The sequence below is a fragment of the Kwoniella dejecticola genome, chromosome 7 (assembly GCF_000512565.2).
Source record: "Kwoniella dejecticola CBS 10117 chromosome 7, complete sequence".
Taxonomy (NCBI): domain Eukaryota; kingdom Fungi; phylum Basidiomycota; class Tremellomycetes; order Tremellales; family Cryptococcaceae; genus Kwoniella; species Kwoniella dejecticola.
The window spans coordinates 719440-745395 of NC_089307.1; the positions used below are offsets into that span (position 1 = coordinate 719440).

A 25956-nucleotide genomic window follows, 5' to 3' on the forward strand; every position below is an offset into this window, starting at 1 on the left:
AAATTACTGTATTGGGTAAAACACCCCGCACAAATCTGATCTGAATCATGTGGAGACCCAAGGGGTTTAGATCACCTGGCCGCCGGCTGAGTTTCACTTCATGACCAAAAGCGAAAAAGCAAAAGCGACGATGATGCACTACTCCGGGCCGAGTGACAAGGTTTCTGCGTATCCAGAAGCACATTTCGAAGAACCATGGAATGATAGTTGATATGTTTGCGAGTGGCAGATAGTCTGTTCTGGATGTAGCTCTACGTTGCGAGTCCACGGCGAACGACAACATCTTGCTTGATCGCTCGATCCAAAGTATCCCGATGTATCCTCCTTGCTGATCAGTTGTCAATGTCTCATGTACATGTATTCGCGATGTGGCCGAAGCCAAATGAGGAAGTCATCGTCTCGAGTGAGAACGGCAGGATACCAGGGCAAAGGCTTTCGGCTTAGTCCAAAGCTTTCCAAAGCTTTCCAACGAGCATCTAGCCGATGCATCGCAGCCCCATCATCAAATTCAAATTCTTGATGGGTATGAAGATGTCTCCAAGGCAAGACGTGGATTTTCTGTCTTCATCGTACTGTTGTCGGTCTGCGCACCATTCTATTCTGTATCTGTATGCTAGGCCTTGGTCGCACGTAGGCATCGACGGATGCACTGCACGATTCGCGCTCAGAAAGACCAAAATTATACTCCGCAAGATGCGACCGCCATCCATATATGTCCTTATAGTCGACGAGCGTTCCGGGCGCCGAGACACGCATGACGAGGTCTTTTCATAAGTCCTGTCGCTATACGATAATCACAAACCCAACCCGAGAAGGAGGACTGAGCATTCGTTGTCCATCGCTGGTTGCTGTCCTGTCCGAACTTCGCGTCAACACAGCAATCAGGTTCACGGAAGGTTTTTATTTTGGGTTAAAACGTTCTTCAGAGGGTTTTACCCTGAAAATCAGTGTTGACGCGTAATCCTAACACCCAACTCCGCTCGGACGCGGAGGCAGAGGCAGAGGCAGGAGAACCTGAATTTATAGTGTGGTACTGTGGTAACGATTCGGTTAAGCTAAAATCGCAAAAGTAGGACACGGCATGCCGTTGTTGATATGTTGGTTTCTCGAGATTTCGATGAAAGCTTGGCTGTGCAGAAAGCATATGCGAACATGCGAACGAAGACAACACGGAAAATGTTGGTCAGAATAGAAATGCATGTAAATGTTTACTCCAGTCCAAGTCCAATCTCTCAAACCTTACATCTCATCTTTGATTTCTTTTGCTATACTACAGCTTCATTCCACACTGACGACCTTGGAACACATACACAAATTTCACAGTCCCACGAGCCTCTTTTGACTAACGCGTAACCTGTAAGTTCCTGGCCTCGTCCTCCCTCATACCCATGACCACGCACGAGCCGCTGTACCTTTGCTTCCCTTGTCGAGCTGCGTGAGAACGAACGGACCACTTCCTCATACTCGTGGTCAAAGGAACGATCAGCGCTGACTAGTCCGCTCGCTTCTTCCTCCTTTGAATCGTGTCTACTCTGGTACCTTCTGAATCTCGTCGCACCATACATCGACACATGAAATTCTCACCATCAATTACCAACTTCCGGTCACTTCGCTTGGCATCGACTTCTATCTTCTACCTTCCATTCATCCATCTCCAAACGGTAACAGCTTTTCAGCAAATAACGACTTGAAGTCACCTTCTCCTTCACACGACATCGCAACGACTTCATCGCCTTTTATCATACAACGACACTCTCACTGTCAAACAGACACGACCACAATCGCTAGAAATACAAACAACCTGACTCATCAGCTTTCGTCCCCCTCACAACTCCCGCAATCATTTAAAATCAGCTACAAGATGATCTCATCAGCTCTTCTTACTCTTCTTCCTCTTCTCGCAACATTCCAAAGCGCCTTCGCTCTCGACGACACCTCTGCAAGGTCAGCCTCAGTCTACCAAATCATCACTGACCGATTCGCTCGACCTTCCTCCGTGTCTTCAACATGTAATGCTTCCGACCGAAAATACTGCGGAGGTACTTACGCGTCCATCACCGAGAAATTAGATTACATCGCTGGAATGGGATTCGACACCATCTGGATCTCCCCCATCGTCGAGAACATCGGAGGAACCACCGGCTTAGGTGAAGCGTATCACGGATACTGGACATTAGATCCCGATGGATTCAACAGCAATTTCGGTACAGCTGACGAATTGAAAGCCCTCTCGTCAGCTCTCCATGCTAAGGGGATGCACTTGATGATTGACGTAGTCATCAATCACGTCGCTGCTACTTCCGGGTCCACCTTCCAGCCTGATAGCGCGTACGGGCCTTTCAGCCAGTCTTCGGATTACCATCCTTTCTGCTGGATCCAAGATTACAACAACCAGACCAACGTCGAAGACTGTTGGTTGGGTGATGACCAAGTAGCCCTCCCTGATCTGAATACCGAGTCGTCCACCGTTTCGGACTACTGGAACAACTGGGTGAAGACTCTCGTGTCCAACTACACTTTAGACGCCGTCCGTATCGATACCGTCAAACATGTACCCAAGACTTTCTGGCCAAACTTCGTCAACTCCGCGGGCGTCTTCACTCAAGGTGAAGTCCTGAACGGAGATCCAGTCTACGTTGGACCTTATCAAAACGACGCAAAAGTCAACCCCTTCAATTATCCCGCTTATTACCCCTTAGTTCGAGGTTTCAACCAGACCTCCGGCGATCTGAGCGAGTTGGTGACGATGACTCAAACGATCAAGAGCGATTTCAACGATCCCACACTTCTCGGATCGTTCTTGAACAACCACGATAACCCCCGATTCGAGTCGACCGTCACGGATACTTCGCTCATCAAAAATGCTCATGCTTACCCGTTCGTGACCGATGGTATCCCTTACGGATACTACGGCTCGGAAGCTGGTTTCACCGGTGGCGCCGACCCCGATAATCGAGAACCCCTTTGGACTTCCAACTACGATACCAGCTCGGACATGTACAAGTTCTTCGCCAGTCTGAATGCCGCTAGAAAGGCTGCAGGCAACGCATCGGATTCTTTCTACTCTTCTCAGGTGAGTTTGCGATGCCCAATAGGGTATGACAGTCGTGTGTGTAACGGAACGAATGTCTGATCTCTTGTTCGTCCAGATGAACGTCACTTCCCCTTCATCATCTTCAATCCTCATCGCCAAACAACCCTTGATCTCCATCCTGTCCAACTCCGGATCCTCCGCGTCTGACGCAACCGTCAACGTCCAAGCGAGCGCTTCCGGCTGGTCAGCCAACACCCAAGTGATCGACGCCATCTCCTGCGAAACCCTCACCACCGACGGTTCCGGTAACTTAGCAGTGACAGTCAAGACCGGATTACCAAGAGTGTTGATTGCCAATTCGCAGAAAGGCCAAGTATGCTCCGGCTCATCAAACTCGTCTTCTGGTTCAGGTAACTCTAGCGGTGGAAGTAGCGGGGCTGTCAAGCTTGATGTGAGGGCCGGATGGATGATTGGCGCGATCGGTACGATCGTAGGTGGTTTGTTGATGGCTTTATAAGTTATGGCATTTGAATGGACATTTTATGCTTTAGACATTCGGCAATATGCAATATGCATTATACATACATTCGTTCTTCTGTCCGTGACTGGTGCATATAGACCCCAAAAACGATAGAAAATACCTTATGATGCCTTGTCATCTATGAAATGATATCATGCTTTCTTCTTTTCGTTGCGAGATTGGGAGATTTGGCATGAGGCGGTCGCCCGAGCAGATGACTTGCATTATATGCTGTGGAGTTTGAGTGGTTGCGCAAAAACGCGAATCGGACGGACGTGTATACGACGATGCGATGCAACATGGTATGATTCGACATGATGATATGCGATATAGTACAATTGCGATACAATCAATATAATATGAGAGACCTGCGCCGCTGATCAATGAGCTTAGCACCTCGGTGTGACCACGGATGTAGACAGCTCAAGACCAAGACGACATGTGACTCACCTTTGGCACAGCGGCGTTCCTCCTCATTCAGCCCGATATGATCAATGAAAACCTGTGATGATCGTCCTCATACTTTATGCTGATGCTTGACCCTCTTGGGCTTTTTCCCGCTCGAGCTGATCCCATACTTCCTTCTTCTTCAACGTACGTTGTTTTGCAGATTCATGGTTGCGAGCCTCGCGATCTTTTCTCTGCAACACCGCAATACCGCAATACCGCAATGCAGAATTTCAGAATTGAAGATCAGCCAGATACCGATCAAAATAAGAGGATTGCAGAGACGATACGAGGTGACGGGAAGATCGAGCAGCTTGGTCGACTCTTGGTAGATAGATGCATGCCTGATTGGGAGTGGGTTACGGGTCACGTACCTCCTTCCTTAAACACATTGACAGAGCCGATTTCTGCGCATTACATTCCCCCGTCAGACGAGCTATCATTCCTTTCGCATGACATTCTTCTAAGGCTTCTATCAATTCGGCGCAGGCTGTAAGTTCAGACCGAGATCCATTCGGTTCAGCGAGATTCAGTCCGAATCAGATATGTGTGTGTTGATATTTGATGTTCGTCGAGGCGTTCAGAAAGGAAGAAAAAAGTTGCAGTCATGTGAGAGATGGTCAGCTGAAGTCAACCAGACAAGCAGGTGGAAGGGATTCGACTCACCGATCTGTCTACCTGGATTGCCTAGCGGAGCGTGCATGACGAGATTGTACTCAAATTATTCCACGCTCGGATGCAGTCTTGTGGATGTTGGACCTCTTGACGCTCAGATGACAGCTAGGTGATTCTATATTTCGAGCTGGATGCTTGAAAATCGATGTCCTTCACCAAGTGGCCAAAACCCAGACCATGAAAATGAAAACAAAAACATCGAAATGACGGCAACTTGCCAAAAAATCGTTCACGTTCGGTTCGAATCTTCGAATACGTCCGAACAGCTTAGAAATCATGAACCGACCATGTCTTGACTTCAATAATATCAAAAAATCCTTCTTTACCATCTTCATACTCTTACATCTTAGCTCAGCCAAAAACATCAGACGATGTCCGCTACCGCCCTCAGAACAGCGCTGCATCAACTCCCGCCTCTGAGATCGATAAAGCAAATCCCCATATCTCGATCTATCGCTTCTTCGTCAAGACTCACGTCTATCTCGCCTCCCTTGCGTCATTTGCGGCTTCATCTTCATCGACATTTACAACCTTCCGCCTCAATCCGCTTCATACCTCTGTCACAACGGGCTTTCTCCTCAACGAACAGACGGTGGGATGCCCCATCATCCACTTCTCCGCAGATAGAGGCTCCTACTTCGGGCGATGGGAATGGTAAGCAGAAAATAGGTCAAATAGAACCCAGGTTGTGAGTCTCGATCGTTGACGACAACAGACACCATTACGAGTTGTGTGAAACGATACGAGTTGTATGAAGAGATACAGCGGCATCACTCGGCTGACCATGTTCTGTTACTTGGACCAGACAAATGACATTCACATGTACGGCGAATGATTGTGGACACAGATCGACGCACGAGTTCTCGAAACGATCATATACGAATGGGATTGTGTTGGTGCAGTGTCCAGAGTGTAAATCAAGGTAAGCTGCTCTTTCTTATACCTCTACTTCCTCTCCTTTTTGATCCGATGACGCTGTCTCTTTGCTTCGCTGTGTCATCTGTTTACGCTTAGGTGAGCTGACCCGCGGATAACTTGACAGACACTTGATAGCAGATCATATAGGATGGTTCAAAGTGAGTCTGCCGCTCGACTTCCTAAAATCACCAGCCATCTCTCATTCCACATGGAGATTGTAGATTCAGGTCATAGCAAGTGATAGTGCGAACCCAAGCTGACCGTCGTTTTCTGTGACGTTCCCCATCGCATAGGAAAGTCTAGAGGATGGGAAGCTGAAAACTGTAGAAGATCTCCTCAGGGCCAAAGGCGAGAAGATCAAGAAGGGAAGAATCAATATGGATGGTGATATAGAATACGAGGGGGATGATTGAGCGTAGCTTTAAAGTAAAGCTCGTATGAGGTGCGACTTGGAATAAGTGTTGTAAGTTTCGATGCGAATGTATGCAGTACCTCTCATCTTACATATGCTTCATCTCCTCCCCTATCCCTGACCCCTGGCCCTCTTGTTCCCCTTCCCCTCTGGCTTGCCTCTGCCCCTCTCCCCTCCCTTCCCGCGCGGGCGCCGGCCCCCCGCTCCTCCCCGTCCCACTTCCCCTCTGTCACCCCTCGTCTCCTCTCTCATCCTTTTGCGCTGGTCCATCACATGTTCCTCCATCACATGTTCCTCCCTTCTCGTGCCTCATCCTTCCACTCCCGCTTCCACATATGTGTGATCTCAGGACCACAATCAGAATGAGCTCAGTTCCACGTTGTGTGTCATGAAATCCAAGCTTGATCTGGTGTTACGCATGATCGCATACATAAGATATATATCTCATGCTGAAGGTGGGCAGACCCTGCATTCCTGATCGATGTCACACAGCATTCCCCCGGAATTCCCATTCTAGTCTCCCGGTGAACTCCCATCTAACACGGTAGGCCAATGTTCGGATAAATGTCGGACCCGACAAACTTGTGACCGATATGTAGCTGTGTCTGTTTTTTTTTCCCTCCTGATCTTCTTGCTATTCCCCTCTGAATCTATTCGATCCTATTCCCGCTGAAGATCAGAACGAAGCACATCAACCTGTTCTTGCTATTCTTCAATATCAGGTCCAACACGAGTAAACCCCCTCTATCACTGCAGTCACTAATACGTATACCTAAACTCCAATCTCTCTTTATCAGTCTTATCCTCATACTTGCCTCCATCTACAATTATCGGTAATCCCCCCAACTCTCCAGTCTTCTCCTCGTCGCTTCCACTCTGAAAATATTCACGATTCGCCACCCCTGATGAGGCCGATCGAATTGCAGAGGCGGCTTGTAAGGCGTCTCGTCGCTTGTTTTCCTTGATATAGATATACCTCAACACCAGCGAAGCGGCGGACGCGAAGACCATAGCTACGATGACTGCGATCCAGGTTGAACGGTATTTGATTGGTTTCTCTTGGGCGAAGACGAGACTGTAGTCCGGATCGATCAGCTCAAGCGGAAGATGGACAAATGATCCCGCCACAAGTCGCAAGATTGTGAGGCATCCTTTGAGAAAGATGAAGTTCACTCACTATGAAGAAGCAATGTTACCCGTCACATATCCCACAAAGATAGCTGAAGTGGTCAAGCCCTATTGAGCTCGAGTGTCAGCATGATGACTTTTGGCCAGACTATCTTGCGGGACTGCGCTTACCTTCTTGGTGGCACCTGCTGTGTTGGCAGTCGCCAACGAAAGGAGCAGCTACGAGAACGCATTTCGTCAGTACACCTCGAACCAGGCATCCCTCTACGACAGGTCAAATGCTAATGATGTACTTACCACATAAGGAGCCCCAAAAGCCGCTACGAGGTAGTAACCTATCAGCGGACCGACTCGAGGGTGCCAAGGGGCTTGCCAGCTGCGAAGCATCAAAATGAAGTTAGCTTCTCTGCCCATCCAGCCGCTTGGAACGGGGCGAACATACACAACAAGACAACCGATGATGACCGGTATCGTACTGATAGGCAGGAGCTGCAACGAGGAGGTCAGCGCACATATCAATTCCACTCGTACAGCGTGAGGCTTCGCTGTGGATACAAAAGGAGAGTGGCTCACGATCGTCCTGATATTCTTATACCTATCCGCAAACCACGCAAAGATATAAATCGTAACCACCGTCATAGCTCCTCCTGGAATCATCAACGCCGTCGACCTGATCGAATCGTAGCCCCATGAATTGATGATTTTCGCCCCGAAAACAGTCACACTCCCGTTGCATATATATATGCTCGCTGCCATCAAGAAATATATCCACGTCTTCACATCTTTCACCGTCTCAACTACCTGAGTCATCTTGATCTTCTGCTGCGACTTCCCCCACGGGTTCTCATCGAATCGGCGCCTCAAGATAGCCTTATCGGACTCGCTGAAGAATCGCCCGGGACTCAAGGGCGAGTCAGGCATGATAAGGTATATTAGGATAGCCCAGGCGATAGTGAAGGACCCGCCGAAATAGTACATCGATTTCCAAGGGTGCTGACCGCCCGTTTTGCCCCATCCGATATTGACTATAGCCGTGAACATGCTGAAGATCTGTCGCAACGAAACCGGATCAGCTCTTGGCTCATGCTTATTTCCGTATTTCCACACCGGACAACGATCATTCTTGGGCCTTTTTAGTTAGATAAATCTAGGATGACTCACTCCTGTTGACGAATAGTATATACCCAGCCGCTTAGCTTGTTCTTGCGGTTTCCACCAGAGTGCGGTGATAGCCACAAAGGCAGGGCTGACTGCACTCTCGGCCAATCCGAGAAAGACTCTTTGGACGACGAAACCCCGATAAGAATGGACGACGACAGTCAAAATACAGATAATGCCCCAAATAAGCACGAAGAAAGAGGCTGTCTTGGCAAGTGGGAACCGGGTGAAGACTAAGCCCATGGGTAAGACCTAAATGGTCGTCCGAGCTCGATGTCAGCATCTTATGCTTCCCGTTGTGGGCTCATGACATATGTTCTTTTCTGGGGATGAAGTAACGAGACATGACTCACAGCAACGATATATCCGTAGTAGAACGCTGCCGCGGCGGTACTATATCGAGTAAGATAGACTACTCCGTCCTTGGTTGTAGTCAAGTCCTACCGAATAGGAGCAACCCCATTAGCCAAAACGAACCACTTTGATATCACTTGCGATCTGGCCCAGCTCAACTCACCAAATCATCCAGCATCCCATATAAGATTGCAGTAGATAAAGTATTCTTATCGTAGTACTGTAGTCCGTACGTGATCAACATGATAGGTAATAACAGGAGGTCGATCTTCCGAACCACTTTTCGCTCCGCTTTAGCATATTCGATAGGATCAAGTGGGTATCCAGGATCTTCCTGCTGAGTATGATTATGAATCGAGTTCGTTCGATGATCCCCGAGAGAGGAAGGCGGTGGATGATCGCTCATTTTGTCTGTGACGTTTGAGATCCTCTATCCCTCTATCAGAATCAACCAATCTACTTGTTGGTCGAGTATCGAGTCCTGCAGAAGTCAGCACCTTTCAATTAAGGTAATGAAAGTATGAATGAAATTCAGGTATCTTTCGTGCTCCTAGGAGTTGCATGTCTCAAATCCTGCTGAGACTTTTCTTGTAGCGGATAATTCGGATTGGCCCTACTTGTCCAGTGTATCGTTAACATCCATAATTTCCTGGCCAAAAGGACTAATTCTTTTATCCGGATCTAACAACGGAGCTCCGTGACTTATCGCTAATAAAAAGTGAAACCATGTGAGATACCTGCCTGATTACCTCTTTCCGGTGATATCAGCTAGGTTGGGGAATTTTGGTCAAACCGTCAAACGTGCTTAGATCCGAATCAACTCCGGAGGTGATGATGTGTGGCTATGAATTACGTGAAGGTCTGGGAATGCATGAGCTCGTCGTATGAGGCCGAAAGAACAATGATGCTAATCATAATGGGTTGTAGATCACTGCGCCCCACATACTCAAATAACCGTACTAGCATTACATTCTGTAGTCCTTTCAAAAATATCAACTGCGTCGCACATCGCGAGTGCAAATGCAGTGTACACGCCTCATACCTCACGCGCGAACGATGGATCCTGATATCCAGTTCGACAAGACCGCGAAAAAGGGTGTCAAGAGATGCATAGTCATGTACATCGCAGATGTGCTTCTGCTGACTCCGTTGACCTTCCTCGTGTAAGAGGATGAAGTATATGATAGCTGATACTATGGACCATCACGTATCCAAGCGTGATTGAGTACCTCAGATGATCGTAAGCTAAGTGCTGGTCGGCGCGCCGCCTCTCGCTCCTCCTCGATTACCACCTCGTCCTCTCCCGCCTCTCTGCGGCGCATTTCCGTTCGCACCTCGACCCCTATGTGCCCCACGTCCTCTTCCTCCTCCTCCATTCTGCTGAGCGACCGGAGCTTGAGAACCCGGTACTGGTAGTGGGATAGTATTCTGTACTGGACTCCTTTGCTGACTCTGGGGAGGAACCGCATGTCCAGGTCTATGAGCAAAATGTTTCGCTCCCAGTACATTGGCTAATTTTTCACCGTGGCTCTGAGGCCCAGATCCCGGTCCAGCTTGTTGGTGAGATTGCACTTGAGGTTGTTTGATACCCTGCGCAGCGTGTCCATACGATTGATTTCCGTTGACGTGATGTCCATCCTGGGGTCTATTGGGATGCTTCATGATCTGTGGTTGATGTTGATGTTGCTGTTGATGAGCATTCGAATTATTGAATGTCCTTCTTCCCTGCGCAGAGGGCTGATAGTTTTGCATTTGCAGAACAGGCCTTGGTCCCAATTGGGGTTTGAATGCTGCGTTATCTCCCATAGCCCGAGGAGCGTTTTGTTCAGCACCGACTCCGATAGCAAATTGTGGCCTTGTGAGATTTAAACAGGATGTGAACGGTACAGTCGAACCTCGATATTCCGAGCATCTTCCTTGGAGCGTTTCTCCACCCATGAATGGTACATCCCACACCACGTCGATGTCCCTGGTTCCTAGGCCTACGACTACACCTTTCATTGCCAAAGGTACCCCTCCAGCTGCGGCATCTTGCACCATGATAACCCTGTCTCCAACAGCAAAGACCTGACCTTGCAGTCGGTAGATTGCGTGAGACGGTTTCAGAACGGCTTGTCGTGGAATAGCTTTCATGACCGCTCGTTTGATGTAGTTGGGAGATTTTTGAGATCGATATTGATCAGCCAGTTTCTCGATGGTCTTGACAGTCTCCTTCTCGAGTTGTTCGGCGAACAATGTTACGGTTTCTGGATCTACAAGATCACGCTCCTTCAACCATTTCTTCATATCCTTGATTACCTTGTCGGGATTGTCCGATGTCGGGCACAGTTCTGATGAGGTGACGATATCCCCGTTCCTGTTATCGAGGTTGGCGAAAGGCTCGGGGAAAGCTTGTTTGTACTCGCTTATGATTCTGGCTGTCTTTTCGGAATACTCCCAGCCTCTGTCGTTCTTTCTTGAGAATCCAAGCACTTTCAGACCCTTGGATTCGAATTTAAGCGCTAAGCCGATATTCGTCTTCGACCCATCGTCCAGCAAGACGAGTAACGTTGACGTGATTCTTGACAAACTTAGAGGATGAATACCCAATTTTCTGGAAAGCACCGGTGAGGGATAGTATACAGCCTCAGGACGATGAGCCACCAGCTTGGAAAAGTTCAGGTTCTCTTGCTTCTCCGACGGGAAGAACGCTAAGCTGACATCTAAAGTGGTTTCGGTGGTACTCATCACTTGGGCAGCCGTCCCGTAAGCCATTTGACCCAGGAAGATGACCTTTTCTCCTTCGGGGAATTCCTGAGCCATCGGAGGGGCTGCTTGTTCGATATATCGCTCGTCCTCAAACGTCACTTGGCTGACAGCCAGCTGGTACGCTTGAGCGATTTCCTTCTCGGGCGCTTCGTAATCCTTGACGAGCGCACCGGTATGCAGTCGCTTCATACCTGTTTAGCCCATAGTCAGCCTTTGGATCAGACAGTACCCACCAATCACCTGTGACTCACCTTTGAGGGGTCGCACGTGAAGGACGACATCCACATTACCGATCATAATACCGAATCGCTTCGAGTTATGATGTTCAATATGATCGGCCGTCTTCTTCCATGCAATAGCTTGGAACGGATTATGTGGCGTACTGACTACTTTTGCCGATTTGCCCATCTTCTGCAGTTCGTACTTGAACATATCGTCGGAAACAGCTACGACCATGCCTTCATGCAGGTACGGCCAGGAGTGGAATGTCCTCTGGCCGATGAGTTTCTTCGCGATGTCACCGGTGTTGGGTCTATCGTGCTTCGAAGTGACAGTGATGATCATCGATTGGTTCTTGGAGTCCGATTGGAAGACATTGACGCCGTGATAACCTAGAGTACCTTGATGAGGCAAAGTCTGGAGGGAGGGGAACCCAGCCAGAGCCTTAGCTCCGAGATGCACACCGTCAAGAAGGCCTAAGACAAGGTCGATGTCACCACCTAACGTCGGTAAGTGATACGGACTAGATCGGCATTGTGACTTGGGTAAATCGGGGAAGTAACCTGGTGCGGAGGATGGGTAGGAGGATTCTTGATCGCCGTCATATACGAATTGCGTGGCCACGTAATTTTGGTTCCTAGACTTCTCCTCGGAAGTCAGTCGAACCTCTCGAGATGCCATGGCCCTCAAAAGACGTTCTTCGTCGATGAAGGGGATCTTGATGACCGCTTCCCAATCCTGCTTCTTTCCGTTCATGTCAAGCGCGAAATCCTTCGGGTAGAAGTCGATGATAGGCGATGTTTCCTCATACATGAGATCTCTGTATGCTGAAGGAACATGTTCTTTCGACTCTTCGGGTAAAACGCCCATCAGCTGCTGGAAAGGTGTGAAAGGCTTTCCTAGGTTGAAGTCAAACTTGAAATCCGGGATGCCCTTCAGATCGGTGATCCTGGGCGAGTAATGGTAATTGTAGAACCACCCCCAACTTGAAACACCTTTATAGTAATAGTTGAGGACCCATTGCAATCCCTCGATATATCGATAGACGATACCGTGCATCTCTTCTGGTTTGTTGTAGTCGATCTCTAGCTTCTCTTTGTAATACCTCTTCTTCCAGTCGTCCAGATTTTCTTTCATCTTCTCTTCGTAGGCTTCTTCGAAATCTTCGACGACGTTCTCTACGACCTTCGCTTTGTTATACTTGGCGAAAACCCTCTGTATGGCTAGAGCGCCTTCGGAGTCTTCGTCTTCTTCCTCGGATTCCCATTCTTCCCCATCGGCTTCATTATCCGCTTCCGCCGAGCCCCCGTCTTCCGATACGCCTTCGAGATTGAAGGTCATAACGACCAAATTCTGTCCATAATCGTCTACTTCATCCCATGTGGTCACCAAATGCAGCTCATCCCCTAATTCTTGTACAAATCGCTGGTCTCTCGCAGTGAAATTGTTAACCAATACACACCTGTCGGAGGGCGAGGGTTTAGATTGGTGCTTCGAAACGAACTGCTTGACTTGGTTCAGTATTTTCTGTTGATCTTTAGTAATGATCATCTTCCCCTTCTTTCGAGCCTTTTCCATAGCTTCGATCTCTTTCCCTTGTTTGCCCTTGTACCAGTTCTGGTCAGCGTATTCTTCTTCGAAATTGTCGACCTCGAATTGAGCTAGTTTATCCAACATCATCTGAAGTCTTGGTAAGGAGATTGTGCCGTGTTCATTGAGATATCCACCTTCAAGATCAATCCGATCATCAGCTGATGAGGGTGAGTAGAATGGAGCAGATACTTACCAGCTTCAGGCAGTATTTCCTTGTAGATGCCCCAGATCCTTTCTAAAGCACCTTCGTTGATATGTAAATCCGGCAAGTGAGGCAAGAAATCGTTTCCGATAAATACAGCCATAAGGATAAAATCATCTATAACTCTCTCAAGATCATATTTGAATGATATTTGCGTAGCGAGGGATCCAAACTCTAGATCTAAGTATTCTCTCAACAATGATAAATGTAGAAGATAGAAATTTGTGTTTGCGAGACTGCGAGAGCATCGAAACATGATCAGCTCGCTTGCGGCTGGGTGTGGTAGTAGGGCTGACTTACCCAGTGGTCTTCTTTGATTTCCTTCCGAAGGTGACTTCTTCTCTCAACAGACAGAAATGCGGATCATGACTTAATAAACCTAACATGATCAAATCGGCATCTAAACCATATAGACAATGTCTCGTATTTGCGTTGTAGTCAGGTTGAGCTTTCGTCAACCTTATAAATTCTTGAATCTTGTGTTCTCCTTCTCCAGGTATGTCGTGTCCACTTAAAATGACCTTGACGTTTCTCCATTCCGCATCTTCAGAAATACGCTTCGTAACGTAATATTTCAGGTGATTCGAGAGTCTTGCCATGAAAGGTGTTCCCGGTGTGATACAATTCGAATCGAATGCCTTTTCCTCTGGGAGCTTCTCGCCCTTCTTCTCAGCTTCTCTTCGCTTTTCTACTGCGTCTTTAGCAGTCCTAAATCGTCTCGATCGCTGCTGGTTCATCTTTGCTCTTGGAGCTACACCGTCGATGGCCATGAAGAATACCTTCTGGGGCTTAATTTTGGTGAACAGATGATCTATATAAGCGAATATCGCCAGTATCATCTGTTCTTCTGTTATCCGGAAATGCGGATCATTTTCGGATGAAGGTGGATGGGAACAGTTGTGAATAATACCATTCTGATCAAGAAGTTAGCTGTATGCTCAGAATTGCCGATTGAGTGAGGCCTACCATATCCAAGCTAAAGAAATCGTATGATCAGCTTTCAAAATGCTTGAGCGGCTGTGAACAGAACTTACTATAAGTTGTCAAACGTCGGGATCGAGTTTGGCGTGATGAGTTGAGACGTGAGAGGATATCTCTCAGAGATCCAACGGAAAAACTGGTCAGAGTCATGCGACCGTCAGCTTCGCGAAATCGGAACCTTCGATTCAGCTGACTGACCTTTGGAATACCTGATGAAGAGAGGATGTCATCAGCTCTGATATCCGATCGACTTGCCACCGTCCCAGACAATTTCGATCGGACTTACCCATTGTGAATGTCTATGATCGTTTGTTTTAACACGAAGAATCGATATATATATATATATGACAATGATATGATCGCTGCTAGCCTATGCTATGATTGCTTGTTGCTTGATTCGATCGATCGAGTATATCTGTATCGATGGATTGGCAGGGTATACTGGAGATAACTAGTAAACAATACTGTTACACAGGTATTTGAAAGAAACGAAAGGGATGGTATCCTTATTCCGAGAGAGAACTACGGTGAGGTCTGACTGAGGGAGATGATTAGGGAGGTCAAGCTAATGCTTCTGAGTAAAAGAGAAAAAGAAGAAGCAAGAGAGGATGAACAGAATTGGATGATGAACCAACGTTGCTGGCCAGGTGCCGTCAATCGCGACTCGAGCCCCGGATCGGTAACTGCGTTCGTTCACGTGAGTTAGGCGCACGGCAAATGGCAGGCCCCCGCGCCTATGACAGGCACGAAGTGTAGTTGTTCCATGTTCAAGTCCCATATTGATGCATGCTGACTACTTCTCATACCTTCATACTTTCCGAAGCAGCTATTGTCAATATTGTAAGCCACGGCACTGATCAGAATGTCGAGGTCACCAGAGAAGTGAGTTGCCGAGGCACAAATCTAGTTGGCTTACCAAGCTAACGGAGAATTGGACAGATACGACAGTCGATCTCCCGATACAAGGATGAGTCCTTCCTTGTCCCCTTCCAGATCGAGGAGGCCAGACATAGAAGAGGAAGCACCAGCCAAGTGGGTACACCTTATTCTTCTCGATCGGTCAATATCCGGCCCTCTCAGGCATCTCAAAGCAGCTTTGACTGATCACGGTTTACTATACTCTTGCAGACGAATGCGAACAGATAGGAAAGTAGAAGATAAAGCCCGTGGTAAACGGCTATTCGGAAATATCTTAGGGACATTACAGAAATTTCAGAAAGACGACAAATCATCTAGGACAAGTGAAGCTGTAAGTCCTTGACTCTAGTCATTTTATCGCTCGTTTTGACCGATCAGAGAGATCAGTAAAATGAAGTCTAAAGAAGAAGCCAGCTGACGATATATTCGATCTGATCTTTTCTTGCTTGGTACTAGGCAAAACGTCGAGAACAAGTATCAGAGCGTATAGCAGCGAAACTCCGATCAGAGACCACCTTACATAACGATATAGCCGAATCCGAGAAAGAGATCAAGACTCTCAAAATCAGTGTGGAAAGCTCGGAATATATCTTGAAACACAAAGAAGTAGCTGTGAGTGAGCATATCATCTTGATTACACCTCTTCTTCTCTTTACAATCTCATCTCGTGAGGCAATGCCCTTTAGAGGGGTCATGCTGGCTATGGATAATCAAATGGGAATCAAAGGGGAGCGAGCTAATGATATTACCTCTCTCTCGCTTTTGCTATAGCTCAAAGCACGCCATGACTTCCTAAAACCAACCTCCAAATTCCTCTATACGTCTTTACCGCCCGACGAACCTCTGATCTTCGAGACCCATTTGGTAAATCCTTCGCCTATTCCTCTGTCGAAAGGTCCAAGCAGGGAGCCTCCTCACGGCAAAGAATTAGCGCCGTTGTACTACGTGAGTAAATCTTCCATTCTTGCGTCTATAGTCCACCGTCCATTCGTTCCTTGTGTGTTTCTTCGATTCACTGCGATCCCAGTCTCAGAATCCAGGTTGTGCATACGGTCACAGCACATGAAGGATCAATCATATCGCCCCACTCAACAAAGGAAGCCATGCTGATAATCACACTTCGACGTAGCTACCTAAAATCCTCCTTCCTTCTCAATCATCCGCCCTCAGATCGCGCCAAGCAAACATCCAAGAAATAATAACCGAAGAGACTGATGCTCTTCGAAAGGAGAAAGAAGAAGTGAGAGAAACGGCAATTAAGAATAAAGATCGAATACAGGAATTACAGGACAAATTGATCGACTTGCGTAAACAAGTGAAAAATTCAAAGGGCGATGCGGAAGAACATGAACCAGGTCCGGGCCCAGAGAGATCGTCTAGACGTAATAGAGACGATTTCGGTAGGACACCAAGGGAAGAGATGGATATTGATCAGCCGTCTGAGAAGGAGAAGGAAAAAGTCAAAGAGGAAGAAAAAGAGACGGAGGAGCAAGGTGTGGTTATTAAAGGAGATGAAGGTGATATCGAGGTTGAATATTAGTCGACTATCCAGGCGGTGCGATACCCGACCACCAATGAAGAGAAGAAATGAACAAGTGGAAGGAAGTAGTAGACGTTTGGTACAGCCCCTTACCGCTGAAAGCAGCTGCACAATCACACTGCGAATTCGATTGCACTAGATCGGAATGAGCCAAGGCTAAGCTAGCTGCTTTGCACGAGTGATGTTTGTATATCTCACGGTATATTATACAATTTACGATGCAGGGTATAATAAAATCCAATATGCAGTATGAGTACATTTCACAATGATCTTCAGCGCCCTCTTCATACCCCTGAACCACCTAATATATTTCATCAAACGGTCTGGTGTCCTTGAAACAGCTCTTCCAAACCTCGTTGACTGCTCTTTCAGCCATCTCAGGCGACTCGCACGACGGGTTGGCTATCACGCTGAGTATCGCTCGGCGTTTGACGCATGCCTGAGTTGTGTAAAGCGGATGGTAGGAGATAGAGGGTAGAAGGTATAAGGTAGGAAGGTAGAAGGTAGGAAGGTGGTCGGTAGAAGGTGGAAGGTGGAAGGTGGAAGGTGGTGAGTGAAGGTAATCGGTGAAAGGTGGTCGGTAGAAGGTGGAAGGTGAAGAGTGCTGGATCAGCTAATCTTGCTTTTGCCAAGTATCAGACGTGCTAAGAAGCGATAGCCCACCTGATGCTGTTTATTGAAACTGTAAAACCCCCTTTTTACTTCTCTCGTCCATCTACAATCTCCCGACAGGTTGGCTGCGCGGATCTGCCCGGTGATATTTCAATATCAGATCAGCTTTAGCTTTAGCTTTCCTCATACACGAATTCTGTCTTTCGTCCTATCCTCCTATCTTATCTTCTTGCCTCCTCACACGAGCTATCCTCTCAGACACCTACTATCCATGGCAACTCTCAAACCTCGATATATCGAGAACTTCTGGTTCTCATCTAACAGCTCGCCTTTCGGCTTGTATCACCTTCTTCCCCTTTTCATCTCCACTTCCCATCCGTTCTTTGACTTAAATTTCGACTAAACTCAGACTCAGACTCGAACTCGGACTCACCTCAGAACACGCATGATGCCTCAGATTAAACCAATCGACCTTGAACCGACAATGATCAAAGGCATGTATCAACTCGTGGCTGAGCGTGTCTTCTAAATGTTTCTTGTTGAAAAACCGATTTTGGCATAGTAAAATCCCATGTTCCGTCGAAAATCCCCCAGAGCGAGTTTCAGGGCATGGATGACATTGGATAGAGGACGAGTCGAATTCGCACCCCGCGTTTTTCAGGTGTTGGAGCATGAAGGTGATCATTGGGCCTTTGTTGAGCCGACCAGGGACGGAACGAATTCAAAGATAGTTGAGAATCAGCTCGTATCGATTTTAAAACCACTATTCCAGATCGCCTTGATCTTAGGCATAACCACTCAACCTGCTCGATCGATTCGCTTTAGTATACCTCACCTCACCTCACTCCGCATCACTGCAGCTGGCTTGGCTTCTGATGTGCCTATCGAAACATCGTACCCAGACATCGGCTAAACTTCGATCTAGACAACTCACTATTCGTCATTAACGTCCTCTTCCACTTCTCACACTTATTCCAATCCCTCTCCAGTACACTCCGCTCTTTCTCCTCTTCCCGCTGTATCTTCTGTTCGGGGGTCAAGCCTAGACCTGTGAAGTTCGATAATGACATACGCCATCTTTCGAACGCCAGTGAGTCTCCTACTTGAGTCTGAGTCTGGCGTTCTTGCACTTCGGTCGGATCGGATGACATTTTATTCGTTTAGGCAGATGTAGCGCGCAGACGAGGGAAGGGATCGAGACGACGTTGAGATTGGCAATTGCTAATGAGCAGTGTCTACAGTGGACAACCAGAAAGTTTGTCAAAGTGTATTAAACGAAGTACGAAGTAGCGAATGAGTCCTAATTAACAGAAAACATCAAACAGTCAAAATGCTGAAATCGTTCGGAGTCTTTCCGATTCCAACGGAATCTCATCCGGCCCATTTGCCCTTATATGCAGCTTCATGTGACTATCCGCTGCCAGTCACCTAGTCGTCTGATAAGCTTGCTGATCAAACAGCGGAGAAGTATTCTCAGGTTGTGGATAGTAAGGGACGACATCGCCAATGTCAGATTGATGCATAAGATGCAAGTGCATGAGCGAATCCTATAGCTACAAAGGATCCTGTAAAAACCCTAATCATGTCCTTTCCACTTCCGATACACCTCATCATCTTCCGGACTCACAAACCTGATTTGAACTCATTAGCATTTCAGGTTAAACAAGATCACCTCACAAAGTCATGATATGGACTGCCGCCTACAGTGGGTCGATCTGAAGTAAAAAGGAGAATGAAACTCACTTCCTCACCATCCGATTGAACGAATTATCATTCTCCCTTATTGATTTGGGCGACAATTTCGATAAATAGCCCATCGCGATTGATTCCCATGCATGGTACCTAGTCGATTTCACAGACATCAGATGAATCAGCGTCTCTGAGCGTGTACAACCACATCCATCATGCGGGTCAGAGCTTTGCTGCGCTTTGTTGAGCTTTCCTTTCCTCGCCCAGTCGTGTCCTGGGGAATGTTGGAGGGGTATATGAACGACACGACGACTCACGCATACTGGCCTGTCTTCTCGAAATCAAACGACCCCTCTTCATGGGTCTTCTTGATCTCTTCGCCATGCCACATAGGCCAGAAAAACGCCCGCTCATTCAGTACCTGAACCTCGTCCGGATACGTTCGTGCAATTTCCCAGGGTTTCACCACCGAGTGTCCTGCCCAATTTCCGCCGTCGAACGATTCATAAGAAGAAAGCCATCTATCGATGAACGATGAGTGGGGTTGAGATATTATTATTGCGTTCTAAAGTGACACCTCAGTTAGCAAGATGCGTTATTCAACCGTTTTCCCTGTCTCCTGTCTTCCGGCTCGATGCAAGTGTGCAAGTATGCAATTGATCAAATGTCAAACCATCATATTCGCTCTTCCACTCGACCTCGACAACAACTGAAGGCATTGAATGGAGTAGAATGGAATAGAATGGGATAGAATGGTGGATGGGGAGATGCAACCCACACATAGACCTTCCGGATCAAGAGCCGTCCGTCTCGAATCAGGCGAAGCTTCCATTCCTAACGTTGTTGGGTGATATAACAGATCATCGAAGGGCTTTATCCTGTGTGTATTTTACGATACCAAACCATTTCATCCGATCGGGGAGCAGACGTCAGCCTGTCAGTCCACCCAATCTGAGGAATTCGTTATTCTCAAGAGTGGTCCGAGAAGAGTATGACTCACACATAGATATCTATATCCAAGTAGATCCCTCCGGAATACTTCATAGCCAACAACCTCAACACATCCGCCTTATGCGCGAAATGATCCAGCTTGTTCCCGTATATTTGATCCGGGACTTCCGTCTCTACCAATGTCAAGTGCGGTAAGAGGAGTTGCATCCATGGTCCCCTCGGAAGATGTTTGTAGTGGCTATAACAATAGGAAATACGGAGTATCAGTACTTGGCCTTGAATATCTGTAATTCTGCAGTCGAGCCTAATGACTCGTGGTGGGATGAACGCTTCATTCATGTCCAGTGAGGTCAAGTCGAGTCTTGAGTTAAGCCAACCATTTATTGACTGACTCGATATCGCTGCTAGTCCTCCCCCTTAATCTGAGCTCAAATCAAATCAAGCCAACTCACAAATACATTTTCTCCGGGCTCAGATTAATCAACGCACTCCGTATCGCCAAATACGCATAATACGGCAACTCTTCGACCTCTTCTCCATATTTGGGCTCTTTCAGCCCGTACACATAATGCACCGAGTTGGGAATGACCATCCCCCCGCTGTTTCCATTCCCGTCTTTGTGTTTAGGTTTCGGTTTGAGGGGTTCCGGTAAGTAGGGTGGTTTACCTTTCGGCGGTGGCGGAGGCAGGAAGAGGGAAGGGTCGACTAAGAATGGAGAAGAGGTGAGGTCGTGTCGCCGTATATAAGGGCGGTAGGGCGGATGAGGGCGGATTTGATTATATAGAAAACCGATTATGAGGAGGGATATCAGGGTGGGGAGTAGGGGAATGTGGAGGATGTAATGCCTCGTTAAAGGTATTGACTTCACCCATCCGCGCATCCGAAATGACGACAAGGAGAACGATGACAGACCGCATTAGCCAGCTTTCCATGTTTTTGTTTCAACAAGAGATGCTTATAGGTTGAGTTGAGGTAAGGAACTTACAATGGCTTTACCGCCCCGCATGAAGAGCGGTAAAACCATCTTTGGTCTGTGTCTGTGTCTGAATTTATCTCGGTCTTTATTTCTACTTTGCGTCTTCAGATTGGCTTTCAGTCTTGCGCTCACTCAAGTTACCAAGGAGATCTGTTGGTCGACGGTATTAGGCGGGAGTCTCTCTGTCGGTGATACGCAGACGATGACGATGGCAGCCATGGAACTCAGATCTGAGTTGAGGCGTTTGAAGAGCGCTCGCTGCACTACGCTCGATCGTACAAATTGGCTGTCTTCGGAACGTGTGGAGTTGATCAAGTCGTGCAGCAAGTCTATCAAGAAGAGACTGGTAATGAAACACAAGCGATATTCCGATGTTTTGTATCCGGTTCAACCAACTTTTATCCGCCAAGCGGACTACGCCGTCATCATAGTCATCACCTTCTACCAAAGTGCATACGGTACAAACATCGAAACAGCAATCTCAATGCCGATAATAAAGCAGCCTCTCTAATCTGATCTTCGGTATGGTTCGATATATGAGCACATACAAGCTCTACAATCTTTCTACTCCCAGTTCCCAGTGTAGGAAAGCGAGCTAGGCGTTTAGTGAGGAGCAATCGCGCTCAGCTCATTCCTACTCCTCGCCTACCCACCGTTCGGCAATTTCCCCAATATACGGCACCCAGAACCTACTCAGCCCTTCTTGCGCGTCTTTCCATGCTCTGAACGAAGTATATAGTGTGCCTGCCACAGCAGCCAATATGTAGATGACCCGTAAGAAAGTGGGAAGTGGTATGATCAGTTTGAATATTAGGAAGATTATCAGAAGCGGAGTCGTCAAGAGAGCTGATTGGTACGCTGCGATGAGAATGGGTAAGATCCATCAACTGCTCGTTCGGCGAAGGATAGAATAATCATATTATAGAAAGCGACAGATGTTGAAGAAGGGTGTGATGTATAAGTTTACGCGGAATGACTCACCGTGGAATCGGACGTAGTCGTTCTGCGTCTCGAGAATGAGAAACAAAAGGGCTGGAATCATGAAAGACGATACATCAGTTTTACCCAGACCACATTCCACCGACTTGATTCTGAAATGCAAGAACGGAAATGACCTACCGGTAATAGGACCTCCGAGGTAGGTGCCAGCAGCCATGAAATCGACTCTCCATCCGAATCTACTTTCCCATGCATTCGCTCTATCACCTTCTCCGAACGCTCCTCCACCGCCTGATGATCCACCATTCAGAAGTCCAGCTGCTTCGGGATCATTCGAGTACGCTTGGGCTTGTGAGGTGGGGTCGGATATCGAGCCGCCGGATTGATATGAATTGGGCGTGTAGGAAGATTGGTCCCTGCGCCAAGTAATCCCAATATGACCCAGTGTCAATGAAGGACGGCAACAGACCAAACACAATTATGACACACAGATGGGAGCAACAAATGTCTGAGTCGGACTCACCTAGTGAACCACGGTCTCTTGGATTTACCTTTCTTACTCGACGATTCGGGCGGGTCGGTCGAAGGGACATCAGGGGGCGGTTGGTCTGTCCTCACGCATGTCAGCTGATCGTCCGGTTCCCGATTCTCCGGCGTAGCTGCATGATTAGCACCACTTACACGGTGAGAAGTTGACGGACATGTTGCTGTATATGCTCAGCTAGGTCAGAGATTGGATGATATATATGCGAGTTGTTGCAAGGCTGAAATCACTTCATTGAATTGGACACCCGGTTATCTGCGCATGATCTAATCCTAATCAACCACTGTAGCATTATTTTCCCTTTGTCATTTATTGTAATTTATCCCATTACATTAAGCTGTGTTCGTCATCATCCCACTATCATACACAGCCGTCAACGTCACTCGACAACACCGAGCTCACTTCACTTCTCCGCCTCCAGATAACGACTACTTCAGCATACTCTCACACCTACGATAAGCATTTCGTTCTTCCTTGCCTGTCTCCGACTGATCCGCCGATCACATACACCCTGGACACCAAACGATACTCATCCGACATCGACTATTTGCAACTGTGAAAGTTCCGAACTCACATAGAAGTCCGGCAAGATGAACGCGGCTTTGATGGCCCAGATTCAACGTGAGCATCGGACTACAGTCCTCACTGAGCCATAACGTCCTCCGAGTCGGACTTCGTTCCTCTATGGGAGGCTCACTTTGCCAGAGCATCACGATCAATCTGACCGAATGCTGACGCATTATCTCGATTTGTATTGTCACAGAGGGCAAGGGTCTGAAGAAAGCCGTAACGAACGATAGGTCCGCCCCAGCCGTAGCAGGGGGTCCGTCAGGCGGAGGTAGTAGCGGAGGTGGTGGTGGTGCAGGAGGAGGAGGTGGAGGAGGAGGAGGAGGAGGAGGAAGAAATGTCTCTTCCTCCGGAGCAGGAGGTAACGTCAGCGGGTCCGATGGACCGGCTCAGCAATTAGCAGGATTGTTTGCTGGGGGCATGCCGACTCTGAAGAAAGCGGGGGAAAGAGCTTCAGGTGAGTCCGCGAGTCTCGGATCTTCTCCCATCCCGTCCTCTCTCTACGATCTTCTCTCATCCCGTCTTCTCTGCCATCAGAAGTGACTTTCAATGGGAAACTAATCGCCAAAATCACATTTAGGAGCAGCCACCAATCTAGCAAAAGCACCACCTATACCAGGTCTTAATAAATCGAAACCAAGCGCACCACCACCACCTCCCCCACCTGGACCCTCTCCTGCAAATAGGCATAGTGCTGCGCCTCCCGCACCGCCGCCGCCTCCGCCTGGTCCACCGAGCAGAAGCGCTCCTCCAGCACCGCCGGCTCCCCCGCCGCCTGGAAGGGCAGCTCCAGGTCCTCCATCTCGAGGGTGAGTCATCCGGGTCTTTCGTGTACTGTAACGCCCTCCGAATGGGATGCTATTGCCTTGACTTGATATCTATGGTTCGTCCCCAATTTCGGACTTTTTGCTGATTTCTTCTGGACTCTTGCAGTGCACCGCCAGCCCCACCTCCACCACCTCCTCCAACAGCACCACCCCGCGCCCCTCCAGCTCCACCAGCACCGGCGCCACCTCGAGCACCCCCCGCACCACCATCCGCACCCTCTCGTACCGCTCCCCCTGCTCCTCCCCCACCACCCCCTCCTTCCGCCCCTTCCGCTCCAGCTCGTACCGCCCCCACACCACCATCCAGAGTCCCTGCTCCACCTCGATCGCCTGCTCCCGCGCCACCATCTCGAGGCGCGCCTCCTCCTCCGCCCAGACCTCACGGTGCACCGAGCTTGCCTAGTAGGCATAACAGTACTGCCGGAGTGAGTTCGGACCTTTGTGTTTCAGTGATTCATCTGACGGGGAAGTCAAGCTGATTACGTCTGTGATCCCCATGAAACTTTCCAGCGATCTATTCCTCCTCCTCCACCTAGACCGACAAGCTCTGCAGGTCCACCAGTGAGTCTGCAATGTATCAGTCAACACTGGCAAAATCGCTGAGGAAAATGTGAAATGTCACTAGCGAGCTCCACCACCCCCGCCTAGACCGACAGGTCCTCCCGTCCTACCGTCCCGAACGCCAAGCACAACGACGGCAACGCCCTCTCGAGGCTTGCCACCACCATTACCGTCTTCCAACTCACTAGCTCCCCCTACACCACCAAGGAGACCGTCTTCCAATTCCGTATCTTCCGGCTCGGCTTCGCCTGCACCTCCTACTCCTCCCGCACCTCCACCCCCTCCAGCAGGGGGTCCGAGAAGATTACCACCGCCCACCGCACCTTTACCGCCGCCCAGACAACCTAGTCCTGAGTATGAAGAGGAGGAAGAAGAGGCGCCGCCTCCGCCTGTCGGGATCAGTCCTGCTAGGAATGCGCCTTCTCGTGGTGTTCCGCCTTTACCACCTGCTCTACCCAGTCCTGCAAGTGTGAGTGACGCTGTTCCCCCTTTCCCCCTTTTTCAAGCCCCGACGTATAGATCATCACCGACCTTGACTGATCCATTATGTCCATTATCTTTGTAGCGAGCTGTGCCCCCTGCTCCAGCTCGAGCTCCCCCTTCGCCAACTCCAGAACGTGTCAGGCCCGCGCCAGCAGGTACACAATTCCCTCCTCCACCTCCGCCTCCTGGCCTCTCTTCAGCGGCATCTCGAGCTCCCCCTGCTCCACCTGTGATGTCAAATGGAAATGGGAACGGATATGGTAATGACGCGGATGAAGATGAAGATGACGAGGGAGGAGTCGCTGAACCTCCTGCGGTAGTTGGAAGTTGGACATTCCCTATGAAAGGGATGTTCCCTGCTCCGAGACCGTGGACTGGCGGTAAAAAGTGAGTAGAGTCTGCATGTCCCTCTCTCATTTCAAGAATTACATCACTTGGCTCAGCGATATCGATGCTGATGATGCGTTATGGTTTAGGTCATATGCGAGTGGGAGGAATGGTGGAGCTGGTATAGGATGCACGGACTGAGCTGTGTCGTAGTTGTATTTTGGCTTAATTTGATTGTGATTAGATGGATCTCTGGTATTACGCATGAACCGAAGCGATGCATTCGAGTCTATTTACAACTCTCATAATGAGGCTCAGAGAGTTAAGACATAAAACATTAATCTCCCTTGGGATCCGAGCTCCGGAAGTCAGAGAGCGCAATTCAACTGGATGATCTGGACGTGTGCAACGTGGTTATCTAATCAGGGTCTGTTTTTGGGAATAATTTGTGTTTTTGGGAATTGGACGAGGAAATGGCGTGATGCGCGTTTGGGTGGTTAGGTCGGATTTTTCAGTGATGGTGATGACATCAAAAATTAGATTGGATTTTTCACCATACTCGTAGTATTTCGCTTGGTGACTTTCGTTGATTCTGTTTACTTATTTACATTCTGATCGTGTCCTAAAATCATC

The 25956-nt window shown here is 48.4% G+C and overlaps 9 protein-coding genes across 9 annotated transcripts; 4 read left to right on the forward strand and 5 right to left on the reverse strand.

The window, feature by feature from the left end:
- Positions 1-1861: 1861 nt before the first annotated feature.
- On the forward strand, positions 1862-3551 carry I303_105899 (uncharacterized protein; the record flags this gene model as incomplete). Its single annotated transcript, XM_018409211.1, has 2 exons — positions 1862-3073; positions 3150-3551. The coding sequence occupies 2 exons, from the start codon at positions 1862-1864 to the stop codon at positions 3549-3551; spliced, it is 1614 nt and encodes a 537-aa protein (XP_018261483.1).
- Positions 3552-5047: 1496 nt separating this feature from the next.
- Positions 5048-6007, forward strand: I303_105900 (uncharacterized protein; the record flags this gene model as incomplete). The annotated part of the gene is made up of 4 exons (XM_018409213.1): positions 5048-5364; positions 5482-5598; positions 5719-5752; positions 5888-6007. 4 exons carry the CDS (start codon positions 5048-5050, stop codon positions 6005-6007), a joined length of 588 nt encoding a protein of 195 aa, XP_018261485.1.
- Positions 6008-6765: 758 nt separating this feature from the next.
- I303_105901 (uncharacterized protein) lies at positions 6766-9052 on the reverse strand (the record flags this gene model as incomplete). The annotated part of the gene is made up of 9 exons (XM_018409214.1): positions 6766-7081; positions 7184-7242; positions 7306-7353; positions 7432-7510; positions 7577-7623; positions 7708-8184; positions 8296-8544; positions 8646-8732; positions 8810-9052. 9 exons carry the CDS (start codon positions 9050-9052, stop codon positions 6766-6768), a joined length of 1605 nt encoding a protein of 534 aa, XP_018261486.1.
- Positions 9053-9891: 839 nt separating this feature from the next.
- Positions 9892-14679, reverse strand: I303_105902 (uncharacterized protein; the record flags this gene model as incomplete). The annotated part of the gene is made up of 8 exons (XM_018409215.1): positions 9892-11585; positions 11646-13340; positions 13400-13644; positions 13709-14322; positions 14375-14384; positions 14443-14525; positions 14588-14598; positions 14676-14679. 8 exons carry the CDS (start codon positions 14677-14679, stop codon positions 9892-9894), a joined length of 4356 nt encoding a protein of 1451 aa, XP_018261487.1.
- A 677-nt stretch (positions 14680-15356) lies between these two features.
- I303_105903 (uncharacterized protein) lies at positions 15357-16847 on the forward strand (the record flags this gene model as incomplete). Its single annotated transcript, XM_018409216.1, has 5 exons — positions 15357-15421; positions 15518-15638; positions 15764-15919; positions 16079-16252; positions 16437-16847. The coding sequence occupies 5 exons, from the start codon at positions 15357-15359 to the stop codon at positions 16845-16847; spliced, it is 927 nt and encodes a 308-aa protein (XP_018261488.1).
- Positions 16848-17148: 301 nt separating this feature from the next.
- Positions 17149-18610, reverse strand: I303_105904 (mitochondrial inner membrane protease ATP23; the record flags this gene model as incomplete). Its single annotated transcript, XM_065969259.1, has 4 exons — positions 17149-17286; positions 17511-17594; positions 17893-18149; positions 18394-18610. 4 exons carry the CDS (start codon positions 18608-18610, stop codon positions 17149-17151), a joined length of 696 nt encoding a protein of 231 aa, XP_065825331.1.
- A 425-nt stretch (positions 18611-19035) lies between these two features.
- I303_105905 (uncharacterized protein) lies at positions 19036-21123 on the reverse strand (the record flags this gene model as incomplete). Its single annotated transcript, XM_065969260.1, has 7 exons — positions 19036-19090; positions 19203-19301; positions 19466-19713; positions 19927-20026; positions 20149-20337; positions 20552-20961; positions 21085-21123. 7 exons carry the CDS (start codon positions 21121-21123, stop codon positions 19036-19038), a joined length of 1140 nt encoding a protein of 379 aa, XP_065825332.1.
- Positions 21124-21709: 586 nt separating this feature from the next.
- Positions 21710-22717, reverse strand: I303_105906 (uncharacterized protein; the record flags this gene model as incomplete). Its single annotated transcript, XM_018409218.2, has 5 exons — positions 21710-21933; positions 22057-22107; positions 22195-22430; positions 22538-22622; positions 22696-22717. 5 exons carry the CDS (start codon positions 22715-22717, stop codon positions 21710-21712), a joined length of 618 nt encoding a protein of 205 aa, XP_018261490.2.
- Positions 22718-23148: 431 nt separating this feature from the next.
- On the forward strand, positions 23149-25524 carry I303_105907 (uncharacterized protein; the record flags this gene model as incomplete). The annotated part of the gene is made up of 8 exons (XM_018409219.1): positions 23149-23179; positions 23322-23582; positions 23706-23934; positions 24059-24377; positions 24463-24513; positions 24578-24982; positions 25079-25383; positions 25473-25524. The coding sequence occupies 8 exons, from the start codon at positions 23149-23151 to the stop codon at positions 25522-25524; spliced, it is 1653 nt and encodes a 550-aa protein (XP_018261491.1).
- Positions 25525-25956: the final 432 nt, after the last annotated feature.